The sequence below is a fragment of the Sinocyclocheilus grahami genome, unplaced genomic scaffold (genome assembly GCF_001515645.1).
Source record: "Sinocyclocheilus grahami isolate Dianchi unplaced genomic scaffold, SAMN03320097.WGS_v1.1 scaffold26.1, whole genome shotgun sequence".
In the NCBI taxonomy this organism is placed as follows: Eukaryota; Metazoa; Chordata; class Actinopteri; order Cypriniformes; family Cyprinidae; genus Sinocyclocheilus; species Sinocyclocheilus grahami.
The window spans coordinates 422,062-445,309 of record NW_015505205.1 but is presented as its reverse complement, the minus strand read 5'-3'; the positions used below and the strand labels follow the sequence as shown (position 1 = coordinate 445,309).

Sequence of the window (23,248 nt, the reverse complement as noted above, 5' to 3'; positions counted from 1 at the left end):
TAAAGATGACAGTTTGTAACTGCTGGTATCTTGAGCAGGTAGGTCAGATTTTCAAAACAGGTGAAACAGACACTCTAACCCACTGAGAAAAGCTTCTCTTTACTCTGTTAATACTTACTGTCAGAATCTGTTCATGTTCATTTATGGCATCAAAGTACAGTCTTTGATTCTAATCTGTGAATTATTTATCACAGTAGTGTTAGATTGTTAGATGTAAAATGCTGTTGGATTTTCTCGCTTTTTCATTACGTGCCAAATATACACTTGAGCACTGCCTTTTCAGCAGTGCTTTTTCAAAAAAGAAGGTAGAAAAGAAATGTAAATGGTAACTGCAGCTGAGTCTCACGGTGAGCGTGGTGAGGTACTGAGCAAGCCTTTCCTCTGCAGGCAGTGAAATGCTTTGATTTCATGATTCAGTGACTCATGATGCATTCATTATACAGCAGGAGTCAGCGTGTGGTTATTGAAATTGAAAATGTTATGCTTTGTGTGCAAACATGTAACGGCCAATTGTCTGAGGCAAATAGGAGCAAGAGATCTGTAATTTTTAATTCAATTTCGAGACGATAGTCAGTGAAACTATGACATGCTGCAGAATGAAGCTGAAACAAATGCAGTGAGTGTGATGTAACAGTGCTCTCTAGTGGACTCAAAAGAAGTGAAACAAGAAAAAGGCCACATTCACGCACCCTTAAATTAATTTAATATATTACTTAGCAATTCTGAATACTAACATTAATACTAAATATGATGGTTTTTAATCATTATAATCAAATGTTTTGTTGAGATGAATCCCACGAAGAACTATTTGTGAATGATTTATCTTCAAACAGCCTTAATTAAAAATCCTTTTACTTGCCACTATTACTATTATTGTTGTTGTTGTTGTTAGATGTAATAATCTAATTATTAAATAATAACTATTATTATTATATTTCACAATAATATAATCAACATTATAATCAAAAGTATTGTAATAGTAAATACAAATCAATTATTTGATGAAGTTTTTTTTTTATCAATCCCATAAAGCACTATTTTTGGCACTAATATTAAATGACAATTAGAACTAACCAAAACTAAACATAATAATAAATGTTGCATTGAAACAATGACATAAATGCAAAAATACAATTAAATGGAAAAATGCTTTTTATTTGTCTTTTTGCTTTATGCATTTAGGTTTTTACTCTAATGCCTAATATGAAGCTTTGTAGCTAAATCTGTTGCTTAGGATGTCAGAAACATATTTACACAAATTTGATGTATGGTGAAATATCTTTTAGCTGTCTGTGTCTTATATGGCTTTGTGAGTTTATGACGTCAGTTTGACTGATAAAACAGTCTGATGAAATGCTTTCTAAGAATCTTTTGTTGAGGTAAAGAATACAATTTTAACCTCTTTGGTCTCTAGAAGTCCAATCAGATTGGTTGACAACCAGAATTACTGGGGTTATAGATATTCTAAATGAACCACAGACTTTCCAGGAAAAGACATGCATCATTATAAATCAAAAGTGAATGGTAGAATTTGCAATTATGTAAGGACTGGGCAGGCAGAGAGTAATAAACAGACCTTATATGAAGTTATCTTTTGGTCCCAGACTAATTTCCTCGACCCAACACACTTTGATGGATTAGCTTTGATCCCACTGGTGTTTGTTGTTCTCTCACCCTTTGGTCTGCCACTGACTTTCAAATACTACAAACAAGTTGCCAAATCACCGATGCCAGGTCAGGAAACATACAGAAATGTCAACCTTGACTTTAGATGTCCGCACCTTAAGGGTATTTTTATAAATCTTTATTTTATTTATTTATGAGCCGTTTTTGAAGCCAAGACTATCTTTTGACCTCTTCAGTGATGATGATGTTGATATAGGCTATGCACCATCACCACCACAGGCTCATGTCGACATTCATTCACAGATCTCTGCATGCCAATGCTGATTCACGTCCCAGCTAACCTCATTACAATGCCTGCTTGTATCTCCACGGGATTCTCATCCCATTTCTTTCTACATTTTTAAAGTCCACAATTTGGCACTAATTATCCCGCAGTGGAATGGCCAGATTGTGAGTAGGAGGGGGAGATTTTGTGTAGGAAAGACCAACAGAGGATTGCACAGAGAATATCAAAACACCAGCTATGTAAATTATATTCCTTTTGAAGCAGAGGATGGATTCATTATTGAGTAAATCATGTAAAAAAAATAATAAAAAAAATAACATGCTGGTGTCAGTATGCATTACTTTCTTATCACATCATCATCCATTTGGGTCACATTTCAACACGTACTGTCATTATTGGATTAATTAGCCTATTCTCACCGTGTGTCTTTCTTTCTTTTTTTAGCTATGATGAGAGGTAATTGAGTTGACGGCACTAACAATGTCCTCTGTGACTTCCTCAGCAAAGTTCAATGAGAAGTTAAAACAGGAAATTTACATGAGCCACTCCTCATTAATCTACCTCAGAATCCTTTTTATGTGATTCTTAATTTATCACTGATTGTTTTGAGTGTTATCTAATTAGCCTGCATTTCAGCTGTTGGACAAATGCAGATTGGGGTGAGGTGAAGATCAACTAGTGCCTGCTCTCATTGTTCTGTATAGTGAACTTGGAACCTTTATCTGAGATGTTCATTAGTAGGCTATGAATCTTCACAATTCAAGCAGAAACCATAATCTAACAGAGAAGAGCAGATAATAATGGATGGTCAATTATACGGTAAACATTTAATTTAATATCTTCTCAGGAATGGAACATTATACGTTATCACATGGCTCTATGGAATAAGCTACTTGATTCTGATTGGTCACCTGAGGCGTTTGATGTTCAGATATTTCCTAATATTAAAGTCTTTCTATAATACACCAGGATAGACGAGGATGAAAACGGGGCTGTGAAGGATATACTTGCATTCTTTACAATGGCACGCACTGTAGAAGGATTCTATAACCCATATTTTTCATAACTCATAATAACACAAAACTATGTTTCTGAGTTTTTTTTCAGAAAGATGTTTCATTAGTTGAACAATAGGTGTTGTTTAACAACAGTACGATCCATTGAACGCACTGCACTTCTATCTCTCTTAGCCTCATTTTCATTTCTGTCAAAAAGTAAATATGGTGCTATACCCTGAATAAGGTCAAAACTCACCATCGTCCATGGCAACACTGTATCTTGTGGAATTCACGACAGTTTTCAACTAAATATGGAAAAAAAATGTATGCATTTTGCCTGTTTATTCACATGACAATAGCGTTTTGGGGGCCTGAAAAGGCAAACATTTGAAAACAAGTTTAAAGTTTTTAGAAATGATACCATTCTAATATCTGTGTAAACTACAAAAACACACTTTTAATTTTAAACTAACTTATGTGCATGTACTATAGAATATTTCAGGAATATTAAGTTTGGCTAAATGCTGCTGACTCCTCTATGTTTTATGGATTGGAATTGCCATATATCTGTGCACATCTGAAGTTTAATTTTACCTCATATAAGACATTCCTGCACAGATTTAAAAGTGTGTTTATATAGGACAGATGTGCTTTTCCTCATATGGGGACCCCAAGGGCTGTTTCTGTGCATACAAGATGTTCTTAGTCTACCATAAAGAAAAAAAATAAATCAGTCTTTAGTTTTAAATATCTTATTTGTTCTGCTTTGAGAGCTGATTACATGCTAAGACTACAAATCCCATTCCCATTTAATTGCTTATTAGGCAAAACAGTTTTGTTTAATTTAATAAAGCAGCAATATAGTCTGACGTATCATGTAAAATGCTATCTAGACTGTTAACAGACATTTATAATTTTTGCAAGTCGCAAATTAGAATTCCCGGCAACACTGTTTTCTTTTTACTGATGATTTCACAAATTAGATACTGTGTGTTAAATGGCATGAAAAATACACACATGACATTCCAAATGAAATGATCTCCTTCAAATGAAAGAGAAAATTGCAGATAGTAATTCATTTCAAGTGAGCCCTACAGTCACCTCATTGCTGTTTGTATAAACAGGCATGTTGGCCTCGTGACCAAGCTAAGCCTGTTCTTATCACATTGCTTTGGAGATTTCCTATTAGTTGTTCCCACCAAAAAAGTTCAGCATGCCCGATGAATTGTAACTGCAGAGCACCTCAGGCACTGCACATTTCTATAGCAAGAAATCTTGAAATTCATATCAATCTGAAACCTTCACAGAAGAATACAAGCTCAGAAAATTAACATAGAAATGAGACAAAGACATGGTCAAAATTCAACATTTCAAGACAAAATAATAATGTAAAACCAAAATACCAAAAGATTTTGTAGCCATGTACAGTATTTCCATGCATATTTAGGTGGTTTGCGTAATATTCTAACAAAGGGAACTGCATCACTGGGTCATCATTCAACTGTAACAAGCAATTTATCAACTGTAACAAGCAAAAATTTATTAAAAACAATTAAAGCAATTAAAGAATTATTTTATGCTTGTAAAGATGCAATGAAAATCCAACCATATATGTTTCATTTCTTGTTTTGCCAGGCACGTTTATACGTGTGACTAAATCTATAGATATTTCAGTGTGAAAACCTGTTGTATTATGGGTACGCTTATAAGTTCGAAGTGATAAGATCTGACCTAATGTTCGTGTTATAGCACAGCATTATTTTTTTTTTAAACTAGGTGGATATATATATCTTCTGTCTCTTTCTATTAATGTTTAACACACACACACAAACTATCCCCTGAGGATAGTAACATGAATGTTTATGATGTATATGTCACATAAAAAATGTATATGCTATAGGGCATGATGTATTCACACTGTTTTAATGACTATATCACTGATACACATCAAGGGCTCAAAAGCACTGCAAAAATGTCATCTTTTAAACCCATCTACTTTAATCTTGAGGTCTTTGTAATTGTCATTGATCACACAGAATTGTGTGACATACTAGGAATAATATTTGAAATTCATAAGTCCGATCAAATGCCTTGGAATGTCTGCTAATGCTTTAGGGGAAAGGTACCTTTGTTCAGAAGACATCTTTGTTCATGCCCATTGCTGAGGCCACTTTCATCTGCTGTATGATGTATTTACCATAAGCTCTGAGTTTGAAGAAAACATTGTTGTCTTTGTTGCTGATATAGGTGACATAGGATTTATAGGAATAGTTTACCCAAAATCTGCTGGAAATTTAATCACCCTCAGGCCAATGAAGCCATCCAATATATGACTTGAAACAGATTTGAAAAACATTTAGTATTACAGCAGTGGATCCTCTGCAGTAAATGGGTGCCATCAGAACAGCTGAGGTTCAAACAGCTGATAAAAACATTACAATAATCCACAAGTAATCTATATGACTCAAGTCCATCAATTAACAGCTACGTGTTTGTAATTAACAAATCCATTATTAAGGGGTTTTTAACTTCAAACTGTTGCTTCTGCCTAAATATGATTCCTCTAATCATTGCTTTCTCCAGTGAAAAAGTTGTCTCGTCTGAATCAGAAGAGAAAAATGCATGGATCAAACAGTCCAAAACAGTGCTGAACAACTATGTATGTGGATTTTGATGTGATAGGACAACAGGGGATGGAATTTTTTTTTTTTTTGAGGAGGAATTTTTTTTATATATATACTGGAATTTTGGCCAGAAGTGACAGTTTGACATTAAAATTATGGATTTTGTTTATTACAAACATGCAGCTTTTCACTTCAAAAGAAGTTAATAATGGACTGGAGCTGTGTGGATTACTTGTGGATTATTGTGATGTTTTTATCAACCGTCTGGACTCTCATTCTGACGGCACCCATTCACTGCAGATGATCCATTGGTGTGCAAGTGATGTAATGCTAAACATATTTGATGGCCTGAGGGTACGTTTTCAGCATTTTTTTTTGTTTTTTTTTTTGGAATCTATTCCTTTAAGATTCCAGGCCAAAATTGTTCACCTCCTCTGACTTTTTACTTCATGAGTGAGAACAAGCATGGTGGCCCTCTGTTGATAAATCTTCTTCTGTGCTCTGATACTTGGTTACTCTCACTACCCAGGGTGATAACAAACCGTGGCCAGGAGAAATTGAATTCAGATGTTTTCATTCACCAGTCTGATGTTGAAAGAGTGCTTCTGAGCTTAAGGGAGCCTACAGCACTCAAAACTCATCTCAAAGATTCTGTGTTATTTCAGGTTTCTTTGTGTGATATAAAAATATGAATAAACACATTGGATTTGCAGTGAAAAATTTAAGGGGGTCTGAATACTTTCCGTACCCACTGTATATTCATTACTGATTCACAATGTGCCTCTGTGTTGAACTATAATAAGTAGTGACCATTCTGGAAAGTTATTGCAAGTTGTTTTATTAGTGTTCAACAACACTGACATGTTTTAAAAAATAAATTTGAAAAATCATTAATTGAAATACGACACCAAATCTAAATGACTCCAAGACATTGAAAAACAATACACAAGTAAAACTTGGCATGCCGCAGACAAACATCAATTATCAATATTCAGTTTGGACAGAAATTGTGAGCAAACAACGCACATTATGGCCTAATAAGACATTCAGACAGTTCATTCAACTCACAAGCAATAATACACCAAAGTGTACAAAGGCTACTAAATAAATACAATTTGATAAACACTCTTGCGTCATTAAACCTTTCAAAACAAGACTGCAAATTCAACAATAGACAAGAAACTGAATTGTCAGATGAGGATGTTAATTGCATGGTTTATTACTATATTGCAAAGCAGATACCCTGCCAAACCTGTTTGACCCGTTAGTTCACTAAATTAATTGTTATATCAAACAGCAGTTTGTGTAAGATTCTGAGATGTGTAGATGAGCTTTTATTGTTTTGTTTTTTTCTATGTAAACATGCACTAGAATGACCGTCTTTGGTCAGGTTTAGATTTTGTTATACAGAGCAGCTCATTAATGTCCGTTTTAAAACAGCGGTCCAACCAGAAGAAGCCGGGAGAGGAGCAAATATCACAAGCTGAGTGATAGTTTAATAGTCCCGATTTATCTCAACAACGAAGGATCACTTTCTCCTTTGGTTTTTGAACCAATATCTTTTTTAAGTAGACTATTAATGAATATAAAATGAAAGTCAGCATTCTGACCTGAAAGCTATTGCAATACTATGTTCTTTCATTTCAGTTGCCATTAAAACATACAAACAAAACATCCCCACTGGTACTAGTGTGCAATCAGAAATATACCGTAGTGAGAGGAGACCGATCAGAAAAACAAATAGCGTTCATTCAGAGGACAGTATGGAAATGTATTGCCTGCCTCCTTCATGTTTATGTAAGGTAATATCGCAATACCGACAAGTACACAGTACACCAAGACTGCAAATCGCCACAACATAAAGAAATACGAACAACAAACAAGGAACGTGTGAAAACGCAAACAATACATTCTAACATATGCATTCCAATAGAGGTAACAACTGTAGGATTTATGCTTTAGTTAGACAACAGGTAAGATTAAAGGTATACATTTATTCAGACAGACTAGTCCTTCTCTACAAAGGACACACTCGACTATCCGATAAAGGGAGCTGCTTTGGACCTTCATTCCCGCTTTGCTCTGACTCTTCCCCTTCATCCTCACTCTTCTCCATGTTGCACATGGACATAGGCACGCGAGCTGCAATGGTGGACATCTCTCCAAGGTGACTCTCTGCTGTGGCAGTGATGGCCCCTTTGTCTGATGTCTGGTTCAGATTGGTGGAGTCCAGATTGGTGACATTTCCTTTAAACATCTGGATCAGGCACTTCCTGAACTGAGAGAAAGAATGTTGGATTCAATGTAAATAAGGATCATGGTCTTTCCATATCAAAGAAATGACACACACATACAAAGAAATTGCGCAATTTTAATTATGCTATTAATTATGCTTCTTATGAACTCAAAAGAAACGCTTTGATTAATATTTCCAGTCTCTGTGCCGCCATGTAGAAATTTGTTTTCAGTAGTTAGACCTTTGCACAACTTCTGCATTGAAACGAGGAAAAGGTCATTAAGCAAGATGTATTCTATGTAAAAACAAGGACATTTTGACCTTAATTAAAGCAGATAAGGTCATGAGAAGTAAATATATTCATTTCCTCAAGGTTTTGGTTGGACTGGATGAAAATTAGGTACCATGGGTAATTATAATACCAGCTACTCTCTTGGTCAAATTTGTAATGCAGAGAAACACTACGGTCGGTATACATTTACAGAATAATACAAGCAGAAGGTACAAAGACAAACTGCACTGATCTGAAATGGAAAGTCACAGAAAACTTTAACTGCTTATACAACAACATAAGCTGTTAAAATGTTAGATTAAGCACGATAACACTTTACAATAATGTTCATTTTGTTATGAACTAAAAATGAGCAAAGCATCTACAGTATTTATTAGTCTAAGTTCATATACTTTTACAGCTAATACCTTTTAATATTTCATTTAATATTACAATTTGTACATAAATTAACAGTAATATATTATAAACAAATATGAACAATTGTATATTCATGAATTAACATTAAAATAGATGAATAAATACTAAAAAAATATTATTCATTGTTAGTTCATGTTACCTAATGCATAATAACTAACACTTGATTATACCAGGACAACTGAAAAAGACAATAAAATCTAGCCGTATTATATTTCGAATCTATCAACTCTATATATGATCCATGTCAGAAAAGACTGACAATCAACTTTGCATTCTTATTGAATACACCAAATAACAGCAAACCTCAATAAAAAAGCCTATATATGATATGTTCAATTTTTGTAGGATTCTCCATATGCTCAAGAGCTCTTGAAATATCAAAACAAACACAATGCAGCATTACCGATGCTATATAAACCATCCCTATTCTCACTCTTGAGTGTTTGTTCTCGTGTCTCCATAATATAGTCTGTCTCTCTCTCTCTCTCAAATCAGAGAAATTTGCGACCCTGTGACCCTTGACCTGAATATATTCTGGGAACAGCTGGGAAGGAATTGGGTTAGTTCTGGAAGATGTCCACAGCTCAGGGGGTCCAGCAGCCTACGCTCCAAACCACCTGGGACCCACATCCTAGGGGTGGTCATCAGAGTCACATGACTACAAAAGATCACTGCTTCGCCCTTTACATCAAATGGCACACTACAGGGACACTGAGGAGAAATCTTCCTACGAGCTTAATGTATATGTAAAAAAAAAAAAAAAAAAAGATATCATGGAGCAACTGTGCCGACTGTATCACTCATAATATGCAACTCCTCTGAGAATACAGAACATCTTTAAAATGGTAATAGTCAGAGGTTTAAACCAGGCCCAGGACAACAAAGCAATTGAAGCAATTGAATTGTGGGACCTAAGACCTCCCCTTTGAAAAGCTATAGCACCCAAACATTTCCTGAGGTGGATTTATAACTCGAGAGATTATTTATCGGCTTTAAGATATCGGCCAAATTTTCTTATCAGGCCGATACCGATAACAGAAAAAATTAGCATTTATCGGCCGATACCGATATGGTGGCCGATATATCGTGCATCCCTACTCGAGAGATATACAACACTTTTCAATGGGAATATATGGAACATAATACATCTGTGAATTTTAACATTAAATTTGAATATATAATACACCTTTGAACTAAGAAAAATGGAATCTCCTCAACCAAAACTGTCAGAGTAAAGAGCATCAGATGTCTGTGATTTGTTGCTGACATATGATGAAAGAAAAAAAGTTCAGACCACCTGCTCATGCAATGGCTTTTCTAGTAAAGCATAGTCAATTCTGACAAGACAGCTAAAATAACCCCAAAAAAAAGAAAAGAAAAAAAGATATACTCATATACATGTTTTTATACATATTGTATATTCATATTTTATTTTAAAAAAATAATACTTATGTGTTTAGCTGTCACATGGTGATTTTGCTGTTTAATTTTGTACCTTATATATGCCATGTAAGATTTACTGTCTTTGCTCCTTGTTGCTTTTCTGTCTTTTATTGATTGATGGCATAAAAACATAAAAACACTACAAATCGATTCTTAATATATAAAATACAAAAGCCTCTCTTCAGATTTTTTCTCAGCGTGGCACCCTAAACTTTTTTAATAAAATGTGTAAGTGATCCGAAAATGCCAGATAAGGATGACAAATGGCAAAGACATACCTGCTTATTCATGAAGACATAGATGATGGGATTGTACACAGCTGCAGTCTTTGAGAAGAAGGCCGGTATTGAGCCCAGGCGAGGATCAATATGAATTGTGGGACAGGCTGTGACAGTAATTGAGAATGCTGCATATGGTGTCCATCCAACCATGAACGCAACTATCATTACAATGACCATCCTCGCCACCTCTCGGTCAGGCTTACGCGCATTACCCAGCCTTCCATGAGTGTTCGACACCTATTAAACATATTAGAGTTCTAAGATTAAATGCAGTCCAAGAGTAAGTTAATGTTAATGTGCATTAGGCACTCCAGACAGAACCTCAAAAGCTTCTCTGTTGTTTTGCCAGTTTTATTCCGTTTTTGGTAATACTGTACAATAGGGTTCAATTTTTTTACTACATTTAATGCATTAACTCACATTAACTAACAACGAGCAATATATTGTTACAGTATTTATTCATTTTTAACGTTTCACTGTTAGTCCTGTCAGCTCAGGTCCATTAAATAACATTAATAGGTAGGCCTACAACTCTTGATTTTAAAAATGTATTAGTAAATGTTGGAATGAAAAAAAAATGCTTTAGAAAAAATTTTCATTGTTAGATTATGTTAGTTACTAAATGTTAACGAATGAAAAGCTTATTGTAAAGTGTTACCAAGTTTTTTTCCTCTTTATTCATTTATATCTGCTATGAAACAAAAAATGAAAATCAACATAAGAGTATATTACCAACCTTTCTGAGTTTCTGCATAAGTTTGCCATAGGAGATAATGATCACACCAAGAGGAAGGATAAAACACGTAACGAAAAAGGTGATGATGTAGGTGTGGTCGTAGTAATCAGTTGAGTACCTTAAAAAAACAGAGACTTTAGACCTCCTCAATTTTTCCTAAATGTCATCTAGCAGGTACTTTTGGTGTGTTCAAGTCATGTCAGAAAAAGACCATATTTACGAGTTGAATGCAAATGAATGGCACCACAAAGTTGTAATTACAAGAGGAAAATATTTCTTTAAACCCCAAGTTTCCGAGTTGAGGTCGTGTCAGTGAGAAAATATGTGCAATGGAAGCAGTCTGTATTTATGGTAACTTTGTTCAAATTATGTTTTTGGTTTTTTTTACAATAAAACTAGCATAATTGGATGTACAAAATATGATAGCATCATGCAGCATCTTCATAAATTAAATCAAAAGATTTTTTTTTAAAAAGCAAAAACACACCTTATGCACATTCTTACATTCTTTTATATCACTTTTTTAAAGTAGAGTTAATTTTTTAGAGTTTAAAGGTGATTTTTTTTTAAGTACATGTACATCACCATCTTGCTCCGACTAAAGTGACTCGAATGCACTTGACTTCATAATTATGACATCCCAACTGATAAATACAAACTTCCCAGGAGGACTTGAACACACCATTTGAGCACAAACATTAGCGTGGATAATAATGAGTTGTGCACAAATCTTTAACATTAAGAGCACATGTACATGTTTTACAATTGCATAATATGCTTAGTGTGCTTTGTGAAGTGCTTTGTTTGGTCCAAACAAACATTGCAACATAATTGAGTAATAAGCACCTGCAAGCTCAAGGCAGTGTCAAAATTTGGATCACTGAGACTGAATAGAAACCAACATTTACAAACTTACATTTACTGTTTAGCTGTCAGAGCTCTCACCTGCAGAAACTACACTACTCTATTGAACATCAACATGGATGTAACTATGCCCCACAATGGTAAAAATATTCCCCATCCTTGGTCTTCTCTGTGTCAGTGTGCATTCCCTATTCAATTGTTTGTGCACTGTTTGCGTTCCAAGGCCAAGGCCAAACCATAGCCACAGCCACAAATGTTTTGTACCAGTCTCTTGAAAGCAATTTTTCAACTGATGGCTGCATGGAATCAGCCTTGGGCTTATAAGTGGTTTCTTTTTTTTCTGTCACAATATAACACACAGGAAGAAGCCTTGACTTTAACTCCTTGTCTGAATCCAAATGATGTCACTTTAAGGAACATGTGCAAGGCACATTAGTATTCATCAATAACATCATATTGTGGATGTTGTTCTCTTCATACATGGCCATGACAGACAAACACAGACAGAGATTGAAAGACTATGAGCAAGAGAGGAACAAATAATAGGTAAACAGAGTGAGTGAATAAAGGAATGAAGGTAGGCAGATTCAGTGAAACAGTATTTTGAGCTCACCAGTTGGGTTCACAGGTGGTACCAATTTTGCTGACTGTATAACTGCTCCAGCCAAAAACTGGCGGGATTGTCCAGATGAAGGAGAAGGTCCAAACGAAAACAAGACCCATAGCTGCATGCTTGACTCCCAGCCGGACATTTTTCAGAGGACGACAGATCACAAAATAACGCTCAAATGCCAAGATTGCTAAAGACCACAAAGCCACAATTCCTAGAAACCAAGAAAGTACACCCATTATTACTGTGCTGAGTCAGTAATATAATATGTACCTGTACTGACATTTAACAAGACATGAAAACAGAAGGTCTGTGTAATTATGACTGTTAAAATGAATTCATAAGATTCCAGCTCGCAATTATTTTACATAAAAAGGTATGAGCATGGGATACAAGAACAACTAATGGCTTTTTACTGCAGGGAGGGGCAACCCCTCAATTTCAAACAAGACCCTGATTACCTGATTGCATATGGAAGCCATTAAGCCACCACATAAGAAAAAAAATCATGCTTTGGTGAAGATAAAAAGTCTAAATGATGAGATAAAAAAGCTGACTTTTGTCATAATTTCAACTTTATATCTCACAAGTATGATATTGCATTTCATAATTTCTACTTTTTATGCCATAATTATAATTTAGTAAAGCAAAAAATTTTCTTACGTAGAAGAAATGTGCTGATTAGTAAAACAAAGACAATATGCATGAAATCAGGGCTTTGTTTTAACATTCATCAGTAAAACTAGATAGTATCTTTTTTAGGTTACTAGTACTCTTTAATTACCTTTTAATTATTAAAATTTAATTGCCTAGTACACTTATGACAATTCACCACTGGCCATCTGTCCAGGGTGTTTCCCTGACTATGGCCTAAAATGCTGGGATGGGCTCCAGTATAACTAAAACCCTGCGGTTTGGAAAATGAACGGATGGATGAAAATAGATGAAAAATGATCATGGTCTATCTACTACAATAACTATAGTTACCACACATTTACCATTGTTTTACTATAGTAACCCAATTTGAACCATTATATTTGTTGTAAAAAAAAATTTTAAAAAGAGAGAGAGAGAAATTATAAATAATCTGCCAAAAAATAAATAACAAAGAAAGAAAGTAATCCAACTGTATCTATTCAGTTAGTCGCTAGTAGTTTTTTTTTTTTACTAATTTTTCCTTTGTTACTTAGTCACTATCCCAAGTATTTTAAGAATAAAACTATAAAAGACACCAGCAACAAGTGGAATACATACCACAGCAAAACAGAATGGCAAAAATATGCAATTTGTTGCCAATAAGAATAGAATTGTCACTAGGAGTGGCTAGTAGCAAAGGAATGAGTACTAATAAATAAATACAATACATTGTATTATTAGCATAACATGTACTATTTCGTTTAAAGTAATAAATGTTACACGTCTCGGTATTGTTATATAATAACTCACCGAAAAAAGTGACAGCGAATCCCTCCAGCACACACGCCCAGACGCCCAGGAAGAAGTAACCTCGTGCATTAGTTAGAAAACTTATAGTGCCTCCTGTCAGCGAAACTAGAAAATCAGCAACAGATAAATTAACAACGATGTAATTCAACGGTTTCCTTAACTGTTTGAATCTAAAGGTCACAAGCATAACGGCGAAGTTCTCTGTTATAGACAGTGAAGTCACTATGAACATCAGACAGGCGAGGAAAGTGTAATTCCAGGGCGCAACAGACTTGAGGGGACCCGAGAACGGATCGTCCGGTGTGGTGATGTCGGTAGACTCGGTGACCGAAGACCCAAACGATTCCATGACAGCGATTAGTGCGGACATTGGGATGAAAAAGATAAGGAAAAATTCATCAAATCATCACTAGGGAGCTTCTTGAAAATCCAAGACAGGTGTTTTTATACTAACAGACACAAAATGTGCAGACTGCAAAAATAATTAGATTAATATAAACACACACACACACACACACATAAATAAGTGTAAAATTAATGTGTGCTGTATACGTTTACTTATTATTTATTTATTTTTAATTTCCGAAATATTCCAATCTTTTCTAGTAAAGCAATCCACTTGAGGAGGCAGTCCAGAAGAGCGCCTTTGCGTAAAGGTTGCAATTAAATGCCACAGGTCCGCGCGCTTTGCTTCCACAGTTGAGCATAAGCATGTTCATGCTGTTCTCCTTTATATATGCAGCCTGTCAGCATGGCCATCTCAATCCCTCGAGGTAATGAGAAAAGTCATTTTCCAAGTTTACCGAGACATTTCAGTGGGGCGTCACGCGCTTTGCTCTCTTAAAGGTGCACGCAGTCGTTTTGCTAATGAGAAAGTTTTATACATACAGTACCTTTGAAAAACTCAACCTGAGATGACGTTTCCAGGCATATCACTCTTCTAGAAAAATATTTTTTTTAAATAAATAAATTTTAAAAAACGTCTTGGGTTACTTATGTAACCATGGTTCCCTGAGTAGGGAACGAGACACTGCGTCCTCTAGGTTTCTTGCCATGCTGCGGACGCAAGCTTCAGACGAAGAAGTGAATGATGTGTAGCTCCCGGCACCGATTTATACTGTAGTCGCACCGGTAGTGACGTCATGGCTGTCGCCGGCCAACGAGTTGGTGTTTTTTTCAATGTATGCTTCAGATACGAGTCACGACGAGGCGTTCCCCATAGCGACCCCTAGAGGACGCAGTTCGAAGTTCCCATGAAAGGGAACGTCTCGGGTTACTTATGTAACCATGGTTCCCTGAGTAGGGAACGAGACACTGCGTCCTCTAGGTTTCTTGCCATGCTGCGGACGCAAGCTTCAGACGAAGAAGTGAATGATGTGTAGCTCCCGGCACCGATTTATACTGTAGTCGCACCGGTAGTGACGTCATGGCTGTCGCCGGCCAACGAGTTGGTGTTTTTTTCAATGTATGCTTCAGATACGAGTCACGACGAGGCGTTCCCCATAGCGACCCCTAGAGGACGCAGTTCGAAGTTCCCATGAAAGGGAACGTCTCGGGTTACTTATGTAACCATGGTTCCCTGAGTAGGGAACGAGACACTGCGTCCTCTAGGTTTCTTGCCATGCTGCGGACGCAAGCTTCAGACGAAGAAGTGAATGATGTGTAGCTCCCGGCACCGATTTATACTGTAGTCGCACCGGTAGTGACGTCATGGCTGTCGCCGGCCAACGAGTTGGTGTTTTTTTCAATGTATGCTTCAGATACGAGTCACGACGAGGCGTTCCCCATAGCGACCCCTAGAGGACGCAGTTCGAAGTTCCCATGAAAGGGAACGTCTCGGGTTACTTATGTAACCATGGTTCCCTGAGTAGGGAACGAGACACTGCGTCCTCTAGGTTTCTTGCCATGCTGCGGACGCAAGCTTCAGACGAAGAAGTGAATGATGTGTAGCTCCCGGCACCGATTTATACTGTAGTCGCACCGGTAGTGACGTCATGGCTGTCGCCGGCCAACGAGTTGGTGTTTTTTTCAATGTATGCTTCAGATACGAGTCACGACGAGGCGTTCCCCATAGCGACCCCTAGAGGACGCAGTTCGAAGTTCCCATGAAAGGGAACGTCTCGGGTTACTTATGTAACCATGGTTCCCTGAGTAGGGAACGAGACACTGCGTCCTCTAGGTTTCTTGCCATGCTGCGGACGCAAGCTTCAGACGAAGAAGTGAATGATGTGTAGCTCCCGGCACCGATTTATACTGTAGTCGCACCGGTAGTGACGTCATGGCTGTCGCCGGCCAACGAGTTGGTGTTTTTTTCAATGTATGCTTCAGATACGAGTCACGACGAGGCGTTCCCCATAGCGACCCCTAGAGGACGCAGTTCGAAGTTCCCATGAAAGGGAACGTCTCGGGTTACTTATGTAACCATGGTTCCCTGAGTAGGGAACGAGACACTGCGTCCTCTAGGTTTCTTGCCATGCTGCGGACGCAAGCTTCAGACGAAGAAGTGAATGATGTGTAGCTCCCGGCACCGATTTATACTGTAGTCGCACCGGTAGTGACGTCATGGCTGTCGCCGGCCAACGAGTTGGTGTTTTTTTCAATGTATGCTTCAGATACGAGTCACGACGAGGCGTTCCCCATAGCGACCCCTAGAGGACGCAGTTCGAAGTTCCCATGAAAGGGAACGTCTCGGGTTACTTATGTAACCATGGTTCCCTGAGTAGGGAACGAGACACTGCGTCCTCTAGGTTTCTTGCCATGCTGCGGACGCAAGCTTCAGACGAAGAAGTGAATGATGTGTAGCTCCCGGCACCGATTTATACTGTAGTCGCACCGGTAGTGACGTCATGGCTGTCGCCGGCCAACGAGTTGGTGTTTTTTTCAATGTATGCTTCAGATACGAGTCACGACGAGGCGTTCCCCATAGCGACCCCTAGAGGACGCAGTTCGAAGTTCCCATGAAAGGGAACGTCTCGGGTTACTTATGTAACCATGGTTCCCTGAGTAGGGAACGAGACACTGCGTCCTCTAGGTTTCTTGCCATGCTGCGGACGCAAGCTTCAGACGAAGAAGTGAATGATGTGTAGCTCCCGGCACCGATTTATACTGTAGTCGCACCGGTAGTGACGTCATGGCTGTCGCCGGCCAACGAGTTGGTGTTTTTTTCAATGTATGCTTCAGATACGAGTCACGACGAGGCGTTCCCCATAGCGACCCCTAGAGGACGCAGTTCGAAGTTCCCATGAAAGGGAACGTCTCGGGTTACTTATGTAACCATGGTTCCCTGAGTAGGGAACGAGACACTGCGTCCTCTAGGTTTCTTGCCATGCTGCGGACGCAAGCTTCAGACGAAGAAGTGAATGATGTGTAGCTCCCGGCACCGATTTATACTGTAGTCGCACCGGTAGTGACGTCATGGCTGTCGCCGGCCAACGAGTTGGTGTTTTTTTCAATGTATGCTTCAGATACGAGTCACGACGAGGCGTTCCCCATAGCGACCCCTAGAGGACGCAGTTCGAAGTTCCCATGAAAGGGAACGTCTCGGGTTACTTATGTAACCATGGTTCCCTGAGTAGGGAACGAGACACTGCGTCCTCTAGGTTTCTTGCCATGCTGCGGACGCAAGCTTCAGACGAAGAAGTGAATGATGTGTAGCTCCCGGCACCGATTTATACTGTAGTCGCACCGGTAGTGACGTCATGGCTGTCGCCGGCCAACGAGTTGGTGTTTTTTTCAATGTATGCTTCAGATACGAGTCACGACGAGGCGTTCCCCATAGCGACCCCTAGAGGACGCAGTTCGAAGTTCCCATGAAAGGGAACGTCTCGGGTTACTTATGTAACCATGGTTCCCTGAGTAGGGAACGAGACACTGCGTCCTCTAGGTTTCTTGCCATGCTGCGGACGCAAGCTTCAGACGAAGAAGTGAATGATGTGTAGCTCCCGGCACCGATTTATACTGTAGTCGCACCGGTAGTGACGTCATGGCTGTCGCCGGCCAACGAGTTGGTGTTTTTTTCAATGTATGCTTCAGATACGAGTCACGACGAGGCGTTCCCCATAGCGACCCCTAGAGGACGCAGTTCGAAGTTCCCATGAAAGGGAACGTCTCGGGTTACTTATGTAACCATGGTTCCCTGAGTAGGGAACGAGACACTGCGTCCTCTAGGTTTCTTGCCATGCTGCGGACGCAAGCTTCAGACGAAGAAGTGAATGATGTGTAGCTCCCGGCACCGATTTATACTGTAGTCGCACCGGTAGTGACGTCATGGCTGTCGCCGGCCAACGAGTTGGTGTTTTTTTCAATGTATGCTTCAGATACGAGTCACGACGAGGCGTTCCCCATAGCGACCCCTAGAGGACGCAGTTCGAAGTTCCCATGAAAGGGAACGTCTCGGGTTACTTATGTAACCATGGTTCCCTGAGTAGGGAACGAGACACTGCGTCCTCTAGGTTTCTTGCCATGCTGCGGACGCAAGCTTCAGACGAAGAAGTGAATGATGTGTAGCTCCCGGCACCGATTTATACTGTAGTCGCACCGGTAGTGACGTCATGGCTGTCGCCGGCCAACGAGTTGGTGTTTTTTTCAATGTATGCTTCAGATACGAGTCACGACGAGGCGTTCCCCATAGCGACCCCTAGAGGACGCAGTTCGAAGTTCCCATGAAAGGGAACGTCTCGGGTTACTTATGTAACCATGGTTCCCTGAGTAGGGAACGAGACACTGCGTCCTCTAGGTTTCTTGCCATGCTGCGGACGCAAGCTTCAGACGAAGAAGTGAATGATGTGTAGCTCCCGGCACCGATTTATACTGTAGTCGCACCGGTAGTGACGTCATGGCTGTCGCCGGCCAACGAGTTGGTGTTTTTTTCAATGTATGCTTCAGATACGAGTCACGACGAGGCGTTCCCCATAGCGACCCCTAGAGGACGCAGTTCGAAGTTCCCATGAAAGGGAACGTCTCGGGTTACTTATGTAACCATGGTTCCCTGAGTAGGGAACGAGACACTGCGTCCTCTAGGTTTCTTGCCATGCTGCGGACGCAAGCTTCAGACGAAGAAGTGAATGATGTGTAGCTCCCGGCACCGATTTATACTGTAGTCGCACCGGTAGTGACGTCATGGCTGTCGCCGGCCAACGAGTTGGTGTTTTTTTCAATGTATGCTTCAGATACGAGTCACGACGAGGCGTTCCCCATAGCGACCCCTAGAGGACGCAGTTCGAAGTTCCCATGAAAGGGAAGCTATTTTATTCTACATGGAGCGGGTTGCCCCCTCACGGGCATCGTCATATTTATATCACATGACCAGTTGTGTCATTACAACCAAAGATGCACCTCATAGGAGTGCAAGTGCAACTCAAAATCAATCCAACAGGGGCATCGGACAGCAGGCTCCTGTTCTGTCTACAAAACAGTATAGAGTTCTTCCTTATCATTGATTATAGTTTTAAAAGAATAGTTCACTCAAATATTAAAAACAATTTACTCACCCTCAGGCCATTTAAGATGCAGATGAGTTTGTTTCTTCATCAGAATAGATTTGGAGACATTTAGCATTACTATGATACTGAGCACAAGCTCACCAATGGATCCTCTGCAGTGACTGGGTGCCGTCAAAATGAGAGTCTAAACAGATGATAAAAACATTACAATAATCCTTAAGTAATCCACATGACTGCATTTCATCAATTAACGCTGTGTGAAGTCAAATGCTGCATGTAAGAAACAAATCCATCATTAAGGTGTTTTAAGTTTAAACCATAGTTTCTGGCCAAAATGCAAGTCCATTCTCCATAATAATGCTTCCTCCGGTGAAAAAGTCCATCCCATGTTGTCCACACATCAAAATCTACCAACTTTTTTAGAATGGTTTTAGTCGTTTTCACTTGTAAATGGTACTTGTTCTATGCTTTTTTCTCTGCTGATTCAGACAAGACTTTTTCACTGGAGATATACGTTTTCACTGCAATATTATTGACTGAGGTCAATATTCATCTGAAAGCAAATGTTTGAAATGTCTTAATAATGGATTTGTTTCTTACAAACATGCATCTTTTCACTTCACGAGATGTTAACTGATGGTCTGGAGTTGTGTGGATTACTTGTGGATTATTGTGATTGTGTTTATCAGCTGTTTGAACTCTCATTCTGACGGCACCCATTCACTGCAGAGGATCCACTGGTTAGCAAGTGATGTAATGCTAAATTTCTCCAAATCTGTTTTGATGAAGAAACCCATCTACATCTTGGATGGCCTGAGAGTGAGTAAATGTTCAATAAATTTTAATTTTGTGCAAAGTTTGCTTTAGTAAAAAAAATATCAGTTTTAAAAATTAACAATTTTTGATCTTCTGAATATTTTGACATGAGAGATTATTTGATGATAGTATGTCAAAATGATCTTCTACCATAGATAATGTCTGAAATGCCTCCTTTTCCTGCCTCAAACTGACAAGAGGGAAATTGCCAGGAGTGATTTATCTGCTACAAAATTAAACCGCATAATTAGCTGTGCAGATTTCCTAGAAAGAAATAATTAAGGAAAGTAGGAAAATGCAAGAAACTGAGATAATATCCAATACACAAGTGTCTTAAATGTCTGTAACATTTCTTACTGTCATTCCTATTCAGATGCTTAGAAACACATTGCCACAGCCCTTGCATATGTAAGCAATTTATGCATCCTATGAGGATTTATCAACACTATAGCATGTGAAATTGATTTACTTGCAACCACAGGCATGACAGGAAAATAAAAGTGTTCAATTGTTTTGACTAATTGCTATTTTACTGTGTAAGGTGAGTAAGGTTCTTCTAAGTAGTGCAAGGTTGCTTTGAGTATGTATCTTTTTCTTTGAGGATAGATTATGTTTGTGTGTGTGTGTGTGTGTGTGTGTGTGCCACAGTCATTGACTTTTTTGATTTCCAGTGATACTAATTTCAGTCCGTGCCTAGTCGCTTAGTGACGTGCCCAACTGAGTCATACGGGCCTCTGGACCTTTTAACACATAATGGGACACGTCAAGAAAGCTGTTTGATTTTTTTTTTGCATGGTTGCAGATTCTTGGTAACGGTGGCATTAAAATGACTCTAGTCCTGCTGAGCAGTTAAACATTCTCATTTACCTTGGACCCTCTTATCAGTATTCTGACTCTGGCTCACCGTAGTAGATGACAGGCTGTCCATCATATAAGCACAACCTAATTAATACCAGCACTTTTAAATCGTGGCATTAACGTGATGCTCTGGTTAATAGATTATTGCGATGTCTGGAATTGATTTACTCACTTCTTTTCTTTTATGTTTTCATCTTTTTTGTGGTGGCATTTATGTGACAAGAGGTCTGCTACATTTATTGCTTTGCACTTGTCACGTAAAACAAACAAAACAATTGTAGCTTAATGGTACTGCACAAGTCTAATGTAACCTTTACAAATCCAAGCGACATTTATTGAGCAGAAGCCGTATTGGAGCCATGAGCAAGCTGAGTGCAAGAATTTCTGTAAACATAGTGATTGTCAGTCAACCTTTTCCACTACAGAATCATTACACATACAATCCACAGTCAGTTGGCCTTTCTGCCATGAAGATGAAAAATGTCAACCCATCTTCCAGGAAGACGATTGATTGAAATCTTATTATCTTGTGAATTCCTGTTGACTTAATAAACGGATACAAACCAATCACGAAAGCGATTATTTCTTTGACTGGATGGTGTGATACAAGGTGCTATTTTAGAAAACTCCATTCATGATGAGCAGTTCAGACTGAGGATAAACGGATTGATAGGATATATTTAGCACAGATGCAATGTTTGAAATAGTTCTTGGAAAAATGTTAAGAGCTCAGATGTTGTTATAATCGCCATGCGGAACTAGGCAGCCATCCTTCCAGGGACCTCATGTGCCCCCCAAGACCTAAATCGCCCCTTTCCATCTGCCTCATTATGCCCCCAGCTTTCTTCCGATGTCTCTGGGTATCTAGACAACCAAGTTAACTTCAGAATTGGCTGAACCTAATTTAATCATAATAATACACAATACACATTACAGTCTGTGAAACACTTGGTAGTGTTGGTTTTTCACTTTGGTGTTCTGCATCTACATCTATTTTTACCAGTATTTATTCTTTTAAGTATTATACTGTACATGGAGTTTTACCTCATATTATTTGAGAGATTCATACTTTTAAAAAGTTATTTACACCACACTACATTTTTAAAATAAAACTAAAGACAATATTGTGACCAGTGTTGGGGGTAACGTATTACAAGTAATGCGAGACAGAGGCACTTCCTTCAGCCTGAGGCTTATTCATTTAACTTTTGGTGTGAAAGGGTCTTTACAGTTACCAAAAATATTACTTTTGGGTTTTTTATTATTAAATATAAATAAGCAAGCCTGGTTTGGGTGACAAAAAGTAAGGCAAAAGTAACATAACACATTACTTTCCATAATATAATGTCATATGATGTTGCTAAAAAGAACATTATTTGGTGTAATGAAATGTGTTTATGCGGTTTAAAGTTAAAAAAACACATGATTTCCCCCTACTGTACATTATTGCTTCTCCTCTATGCCCCGCCTTTCTGAAACGCCTAGATTTTTACAAAGCTCATCAGTCTGAAAAACTAGGTGTGTTGTGATTGGCCAGCTATCCAGTGCTTTGTGATTAGCCGAATACCTTAAGAGTGTGACGGAAATGTTACGCCCCTGACCATACTGTGATGCCCTGTCTGGCCAGAGCCACGATTCAAAAACATGAAAACCCATTACAAACGAGGCATTTGTTGCATCCAGTGGGGACATAATTACGGATTAAAATTACTTATACTGTCTTTTTACGCGTTGCATTGCATCACGCCGCGTAAACATAAAATCATGTCTGCATTTGTGATCAGAGAAATGACAAACAAGCGCTACTCTACACTGCTCAAAACTCGTGTTTGAATCATCAGTGGCAAATTCTTTAAATGAAAACGTACTGTCTGTGAGTCAGAACAGCCGGCATTGTAGTCTACTCTACCAGGATCAGGAAACAGTCCTCCATAAAATGCGCTGCACACATCTGAATATTTGGGTTGAACTGTTCTGGAACAGTGTTGTAAATACAACTTAACCACTGATTTCGAGTCATGTCCTCTTTTGGAAGACCAAACAAAGTAGTTTCGCTTTCACAATGAAACACACGGCGGGCTTGAGTGAGGGGAGGCCGGCGACCACATGTGACGACCCCGTGCTGGACTCCACTTCGTCCACGGTGAAAGCCGATCTGGTGATCTACAGCGAGAAGTTGATGTATTCCCTCAGCGACCAGCACGGATCAGCTCTAGGCATGACGAAGCGGATATAGTCCTCTTTTGGAAGACCAAACAAAGTAGTTTCGCTTTC

General features: G+C 38.7%; 1 protein-coding gene across 1 annotated transcript; it reads right to left on the bottom strand.

Moving 5' to 3' along the window:
• Positions 1-6,719: 6,719 nt before the first annotated feature.
• Positions 6,720-14,363, bottom strand: LOC107566010 (vertebrate ancient opsin-like). Its single transcript, XM_016251364.1, has 5 exons — positions 13,860-14,363; positions 12,417-12,627; positions 10,940-11,057; positions 10,201-10,440; positions 6,720-7,812 (listed from the first exon to the last, which is right to left on the bottom strand). The coding sequence occupies exons 1-5, from the start codon at positions 14,227-14,229 to the stop codon at positions 7,552-7,554; spliced, it is 1,200 nt and encodes a 399-aa protein (XP_016106850.1). The 5' UTR covers positions 14,230-14,363; the 3' UTR covers positions 6,720-7,551.
• Between the last annotated feature and the right edge of the window lie 8,885 nt (positions 14,364-23,248).